Source organism: Hydra viridissima, unplaced genomic scaffold (assembly GCF_058129835.1).
Source record: "Hydra viridissima isolate aposymbiotic clone 2 unplaced genomic scaffold, HvirCarnegie_v1 scaffold_2, whole genome shotgun sequence".
Lineage (NCBI taxonomy): Eukaryota > Metazoa > Cnidaria > Hydrozoa > Anthoathecata > Hydridae > Hydra > Hydra viridissima.
In genome coordinates this window covers 1,606,024-1,614,095 of record NW_028324301.1, presented here as the reverse complement: position 1 = coordinate 1,614,095, position 8,072 = coordinate 1,606,024, and the positions used below count along the sequence as shown (strand labels likewise).

General features: G+C 29.3%; 1 protein-coding gene across 2 annotated transcripts; it reads right to left on the bottom strand.

Annotated features, from left to right (window-relative positions):
- Window positions 1-3,714: 3,714 nt before the first annotated feature.
- Window positions 3,715-6,909, bottom strand: LOC145192944 (L-threonine 3-dehydrogenase, mitochondrial-like). Of its 2 annotated transcripts, none has more exons than XM_090080232.1 (8): window positions 6,373-6,909; window positions 5,759-5,801; window positions 5,425-5,495; window positions 5,025-5,347; window positions 4,808-4,898; window positions 4,550-4,717; window positions 4,193-4,294; window positions 3,715-4,078 (listed from the first exon to the last, which is right to left on the bottom strand). In XM_090080232.1, the coding sequence occupies exons 1-8, from the start codon at window positions 6,491-6,493 to the stop codon at window positions 3,939-3,941; spliced, it is 1,059 nt and encodes a 352-aa protein (XP_089936358.1). In that variant the 5' UTR covers window positions 6,494-6,909; the 3' UTR covers window positions 3,715-3,938. The 2 variants fall into 2 exon arrangements, with proteins under 2 accessions (XP_089936358.1, XP_089936359.1); XM_090080233.1 differs by having other exon boundaries at window positions 3,853-4,082; window positions 4,196-4,294; window positions 6,373-6,745.
- Window positions 6,910-8,072: the final 1,163 nt, after the last annotated feature.

Sequence of the window (8,072 nt, the reverse complement as noted above, 5' to 3'; positions counted from 1 at the left end):
AAATTATATTCAATGGGACAAATTGCAAAAAAATTTCTACTTCAACGGTATGGAATATTATAAAAAAGAAAGAAGAAACTGGAAGTGTCGTCAATCGGAAACTATCGGGACGTCAGCAAATCGCTTCTGCTAATGAAGACAGAAGAATTGCTACCACTAGTTAAAAAAATAGAGTATTAATTGCACCAGAAAGTACAAACAGTACAAATAATTCCCGAGAAGATCCAATATCTGTGACAACAGTGAAGAGGCGATTGATGGAAGCAGAGCTTGGTGGTCGATAGAAATGTCAAAAAAATAATTCCCAAAAGTAAAAAAAGATATGTGTAATTACACAAATCTTTTTTTACTTTTGGGAATTATTTTATAGTTTTTACGTAAAAACTTAAAAGTGAGTGACAGAAGAGATTATGAAATATATAAAGTGGTTTTTGCAGCTAAAAGTGGTTACATAGATGAGAGCAAGTTATAAATTAAATTAGTTTATTCAAGTAACTTTAACTAATAGTAATAGAGGATCTAGTTCAAGTAATTTTCTTTTTTTTTATTTCTCCCTTCATCTATTGGTAAAATATTGATAACATTAAAAAGTAGTGCCATTTGAATAATTTCGGGCGGTAGTTTACGCGATTGAAACCAATAATTTTTCGGAACTAATTAAGAAACTTCTTAATTTGTTCTATTTCATTTAACCTTGTTTTGTGCACCAGCAGTACTTGATGAACAAGTTGATTCAGTTCGTGTTTTTGTATTCTTGAATGCTCAAGAAATGAAAAACTTATCTCCAAAAAGCACTGGTCATTTAAAAATTTCTCTTATAAACTACTCTAAGTACACAGTTGGGATTATTCTAGATTTTATTTCCGTAATGATAACTGCGATTTATGCGATTGATTGTGACTAAGGGTCTGCGTATCGTTTCATTTCTGTATCGTTATCATTCCGAAATGATAGCAGAAAAAAAAAAGTCATCGGATTGACGAGATTTCTGGTATATACCGAGATTTAAACTAACTACAATACCGAATAAAAAAATTTTACCGATTTTTTGTCGTAATCATTCCGATTACACTTTTTTTTTTCCGCTATCATATCGGAATGATAACAATACGGAATTGAAACGATACGCAGACCCTTAATTGTGACTTACTTTTATAAATTACATGATATCGAAAAGGTAGATGTTTTGGTTCCCGTTTGATTTGATTTGTTTGATTCCCTGTTAGAATTATTGCTTATCATTATTTGTATTTTTATCGGGAACCAAACGGTCACGATTTCAGGTACCGAACGAGTAGCGGCATTGAAAAAAGTAATACCCGAACAGGTAAAAAATTAAAATCGACCTGTTCAATGACCTCACGGAGCCTTATGACATTTCTTAGGCTGCTGATATTTATCGTTTCCAACGAAATCCAATTATTTGTTTGCAACTTTTTATAAATAAGAATTCGAAGTCACTACTGCACCTGCTCACTAACCCTTAAAATGTAGATTACAAGCACCAATGTGCATTGATAAAATACATGCACAATGAATACCATAGATATAGGAGAGTGAAACAAGTTTCTTACACATTCTGCAAATTTCTTTCACATTCTGCAAAGTGAGTGAGAAAAAAATACGCATATTTCCTACCGGTAAAAGAAAAACTTACATTTCTTATTACTCGATGACTTTGCTGCTTACAAATAATTTGAAAAGATAAAAAAGAAGGGGAATGCACCATGAATACCAGTGGTATAAAACAATACGCAAGCGTTTTTTCTTTTTGCGTATAAGAGTTATGAACTTCAAATAAGCTTTTAGCGCGAGAAATTCGGGTGTAACGACGAATTAACTTATAAAAGCTAACTTACATAAATTAACGTACATAAATTAACTTACATAAGTTAATTGACATAAGTTAATTGACATAAATTAACTTACATAAATTAACTTATATAAATTAACTTATATAAACATACCAACTCTTCTTAAGGCTGACTTAATGATTAGATCAAACGATATGAAGTAGCTAGAATACAGACAGGAGCACCGATGCCACCACGTATGCAACATTTGCAGCTTGTTATCTCAGATGATTTTAAATATTTCGCTAGAGAGTTGACAAAATTTAAAAAAATTAATTTGACAAATTTTGCGCAAAGTCCTAAACTTTGTTTTACCCGCGAAACATCAAGATTTTTGACGCACAATTTTCATAAATAAGAAAACATGGTATCAAAACGGTTGTGGTGTGAGCCATATTTCATGCAATTAAAGAAAAAGAAGGGTTCGCGGACATTTTATTATTATACGTGGAAAGTGCTGCTTTCTAGCTGTAGATGTTTTGAGTTTTGGCTTAGTTTACTTTACCTCAAAATAAGTAATTTATTTTAGAAATTCACACAGCACCATACGCAATTTTAACGAAAATGTGACTTACACCACTATGGTTTTAACTCCATTACATATAGAGGCAATTATTTTAACTTAATAATTTTGAACAAGATTTCGTTTAGATATATTACAGCGGTCTTTACAAAAGGCCTATTCATCGTGCAACTGCAACCCCCAGGGGCCTATTATACCTTTTTAAATAAAGATGTTTTCAATAATTACTATTTAATCTGTACTTTAAGTATAAATATGTAGTTGCTGAGCGATTTTCGTTCGACTTGAGATAAGTTTTTAGAAAACTAAAATTAAACAATTGAAATTTTTATTCAAAAACAAAGAAAAGCATCCTCATTCTCAATCATCGTAAATCTTGGTGTCATGCTGCCTCAATAAATATTTTAAAAAGCATTTGATAGCGTGTTGTTCTTGATCGATCTCGAAAAGATAATAACAGGAAAATCTACTCAAGGATCTTTGCAGCTTTCAATTATTCCTGAATGGGTTAGTAAGGCATGAGACGCATTTTCTGAGAAAACGCTTAAGCAAGTGGAAACTATTGCCTTTCTACTAGCTTAGGAGCTTGTTCAATTTCATTTAAGTATGACAATTTAACTAAACTTTCTCATTCTTAATCAATATAAATATCGAATGTGTTGAGCCATAGATTTCTATTATCTTTTAAAAAATAAGTCAAAGAAGAGATGTATTCTCTATACTGAATTATCCAAAGCTTACCAAGAGTGCACTCTTGGTAATTTTTTTCATACCACTCGAGTGGTATGAAAAAAATCGAAAAACGCTTGATTTATAAGACTACCATCACATGTAACTTTTACATCACCAGATATTGACTTTAAATGATGATTTCATAGGTTTTTTTTTTAAACAGAAAGTTTGCTTTTAATTTCAAAGTTAAAATCATTAGAGAGGCTAGTTTTTCTAAATGAATTTCTGCTGGTCAATCTGTCTGGACTTACACATTTTTGTATAAATTAGAAGGTTCATTATCAGCTAGCAAAAGCAGAATCAGCTGATTAAATAAGTACCACAAGTGTCTAAAAAGAAATAGTAGAAATTTTACGAATTCTTTTCGTCACTTGTATAAGATTTTAACTTTGATGGCCTACAAATCAAAGTGTTGCTTGCTAACAGGTTCTAATAAACCATAAAACATAAAATATAGATGTAATCTTGGAGAAGAAAAAAATTATTTGACAATTTTTAGTCTCTTCCTAGTTCAAAAACTTAGAACCATTCCTTGTTAACTAAAAGAGCATAGGTGATGTAATATTGGCTTTGTCATAAAGTGCACAAAAGAAAAGATATAATAACTTTTTGATCAATTTCAATATAGATCTTCTTTGAAAAACTCAATATGAAAATAGTTACATAAAATTTATGAATTACTAATCCCATAATTAAAAATAAATAATGTTGTAATTTATTTAAAAAAAAAAAAAAAAAAAAAAATTTGTCAAAGCAATATAAAATAGGTGGTATAAAGACTATAAAAGTAAATGCAATAAATGATTTTTTCCATAAATCCAAATAAATAACTACACTATTAAGCTTTTCCCATACTTAGGAGCCAGAAGTAAAAGCATGTCTCTCGACATTTCAAAAATATTAAAATCATGTTTCCATTGCCAATCTTTCCGAGCATCTGAGTCATCCAATTGTTCTGGCCAACCATCAGCTATAAAAAAATAATCAGAAAGTAAATATTAAAACTACAAGAAAATTATTTCCCAATAAATAAGATTAAAAAAAATCTCAATTTTAGAAAACTCTGATGAAAAAAATAGATTACCTATTTTTTGTCTACTTTGGTCAATATTATATGTGATTGTAAAGGAAGGTATGAAATAGCGAATTGATTCTGCTATTTCTTCAGGTGTGAAACTCATAGCAGCTGAAATTTTGATGAATACTTTAGAGGTTCTTTAACGTAAACAACTTTCAGTGCACAAAAACACTATCAATACTACTTACATATTTTGACTGATCACAAACTATTTACTATATAGAACACTGATTAAAGTGAAAAAAAAAAATTTTTAAAAAACACCATTTTGTATTATAAACATTAGCCTATGCTTCATTATAAACGAAATTTAATCTTTCATTAGATTATCATTGAAGAATGTCATAAGTTAAAAAAACATACTAATATTGTAAGTGCGCACTTTAAGTTGTTCTTCTGGAGCTTCCAAAATCATATCAACAGCTTTGATGACATCAGGCAAGTACATCATTGGTAAACGAGTATCATGACGCAAGTTGCATTCAAAGGTGCCCGTTTTCAAAGCACTGTGATATATATGTGCAGCATAGTCTATTCAATATTAAATGTTTTGGTTTTAAAATTGTTTACTTTATAATTAAAAAAGAAAAGTATATTTAAAAAAAAAAATTACACGCTAACCCGTTGTACCCCCTCCTGGTTGTGTGAATGCAGAAATTACACCTGGGAATCTTGCAGAACGAAAGTCCAAACCAAATCGATGATGGTAGTACTAAAAGCAGATAATTGTATTGTATACATCAAATTTTTCTAATGGCAATTTTACCTTTATTTGTCTATAACAGGAATAAGCAAAACTAATACTCTTTAAATTAAATGCAAGAACTTAAATAGAGACCTCTCCCATTAATTCCATATGCACCTTGGATACACCATAGATTGTTCTAGGTCTCTGTATGGTTATATTGGGAGTAGGATTCCTTGGACTATCACTACCAAATGCTCCAATAGTGCTTGGACAGAATAACTTTAATCCATACCTACGACAAATTTCAATGATATTATGAAAACCATATATATTGATTTTTAAAGCTTCAGACAAGTTTTGCTCTCCAATGGCACTTAGCAGTGCACTTAAATGAACAATTGTATCTATTTGATGGTTCACAACAATTGCTTGAAGGTTCTTGTAGTCCAAAATGTCTGCATAGATAAAAGGACCTAAAAAATTCAAAATATTAAGTAGGGATCTTCATTCAGTTTCCTGAAGAAAAAAAACATTTTTTTACGAATCTTACCGCTTAAAATAACGTTTTCCGGTGCTTTTACAACATCTGACATCACAACATTTGTATCGCCGTATTTTGATCTAAACATTTATGATTACACTAAATTGTCTCAAAAGTGTTGTTTTTGAAGTGACAAAATGTATATTACAGGTTTGTTCAGAAACAACCAGAAACTACACACATTCTTGTAAAGACAAAGTTGCATTGCAGAATTGGAAAATTAATGACAAAATGAAATTAAAAAATGCTTAACTAGCTTAACCAATTTTAAAAGTCATTGACCTATGAAGTAGGCTTTGATTTTTGTAAATAGTCCTGTTAGAGCAGCTAACTTTATACTAACCTTAGCTTTTTTGCAATGCCTGCACCAAGTTGGCCAAGGCTACCTAAAGATAAATTTCAAAAATGTTGCTAAAAATATTTTTGATCAAAAAATTGAAGTTTGACCTTGCTAGTAACAATATATAAATTTGATGTTGTCTTTTTTATAGACAGTTGTAAAACTAGCATAAAATTTTGTTTTTTAAAAAGAGGTTTGAGTTAATCATCATTAGTTTAAGAATTCTTTATTTTCTGTATTATTATTGAAGTAACTGATTAGAAAACTAGCATATAAACTTTTTCTGAAGAAAATAATGCACAAATGTCTTCATCAGATGACTATTTAACAAATTTTAAGTGATGAAAAATTTAAAATTGTATGGACTGACTAAAGAGTTGATAACTTTAAAAATATCATGTATAAATTAATAAGCAGTACCTTCTCTCTTTTTTAAATTGATCTAATAATACAGATAATGCAGAAAATAAAAAGTATATTTATGGATTTTTCAGAGAAAGTATATAACCTTGCTCAGAAAAAGGCAACACCAACTTATACATCCAATTATGAAGTTTTTTTAATACTTGAAGTATAATTATTTATAATTATATTGCATTAACATAAACATTATCTACCTGTTATTAGTACTTTATGTTCTTTAGATTTTGTACTATTAGCTCGTTGACAAAATGTTTTAGTAAAAAATAACTTTCTTAGCGGTCTGTAACTTCTTCTTAGTAAAAACAACGGCTCCATCTGCAAACAAATGCATAAATATTAGATTTTTTTAAAAAACTTACATATATCTACTGGTTAACTATTTTAAAAAACTTTATTAGAAATTCAGCATATTTATAAACTGCAGATGTTGATAAATATAAACGTCTAATGAAGTATGAATAACTTGCACATAATTACAGGTAGGTGAGTTTTCATGTAAAACACGAAAATTAACACCATTTGAGTAATCGCTGGCTATGCTTATTATATTTCGGACCACTAGCGCCTAATGCTAACAAAAAAAAACCTCATTCATTCTTTGAGTGACGAAATATGAGTTTGGTGACGAGAAAGCTTAAATTTTAGCAAAATTTAGCAATTAAGGCAAGGTGAGGGTGTGATAATCATTTTCGTTCGTTACGAGCATTCCAAAAATTCTAAAAAAAATCAGCGGGTTTTTTAAAACTTTTGCGAATTTCTCTTACGCATCGTTTTCGGTTTTTTTTCAACTTGGGTTTTTTTTTTAAATCTTTTTTTTTTTAAATGTTTGATTTTTAAATTAAAAAGAATAATTAAAAAAATCGCACTTGATGTTTTTTAAAAACAGTAAAGTATTTTTTTAAATTTTTTTATAAAATACTACAAATATTTGTAAAATTTTTGATATATCGTCGTATATAAGGTAATCATCCCAAAAAGTGGATTACCTTACAATTAATATATTATAATATATTATATACCAGCCAAATATATAATGTTTTAGTGTATTATATAATAAATTATATACTTGGCCGAGTTGATAAAACACAGTACGCAATTAATATATTATTTTATGCGTACTGAATTTTATCAACTCGGCCAAGTTTTCTAAGTAAACCTTGCAACGGTCTATTTTGAGTATGACAAAAAAGAATTTAATTTACTTGATATCGTCTATTGACAAGTAAAACCCATTAAGTGGCACTGCAGCTAATTGCACTTAACGAGTTTTACTTGTCAACCGACGATATTTATTGCTTGGTCGGAAATGTTTCGATAATTGGCTATTTTAAAATTTTTCCCCTTAAATGAGCGAAATTGTAATGTGTAAATGTTTTTCACAAGTTTTATGGTTTTGGTTTTTTCATAAAACGATCCTACTAAATTTTATTGTATTTTGATTGCAGCAATAAAACACATTTTTTATAATGTTGTGTCATCCGAAGTGAGAAAAGATTTTTGTAAAAAGATTATTGTTGTTAAGTATATTTTAGTAATGAATTTTAGAAACTTTCATTGCAACTTTACATTGGTGAGCGTTATCAAACATATTTAAAATAATGTTCAACTTTTAAAATAAAAAACATTCCTCTCAGTGATGTCAGATCTTAAAATGCCATACAGAAACAGGATTTAAACTATTTTTGGAGATTTTCGTATGGAAAACGATTTACAGAATATCTTTATTTGGAGACTTGGCTTAATTGAGATTATCAAACGAATGCAGTTATACATTTTACACAGTGATAGATGCATTAAGAATGTTCTAGGTTGAACCGACCAACACACCTATCGCTAGATACGCTAGAGAACTGCATAGTTCCATCAGCAAACATACTGACTGATTGAAACAAAT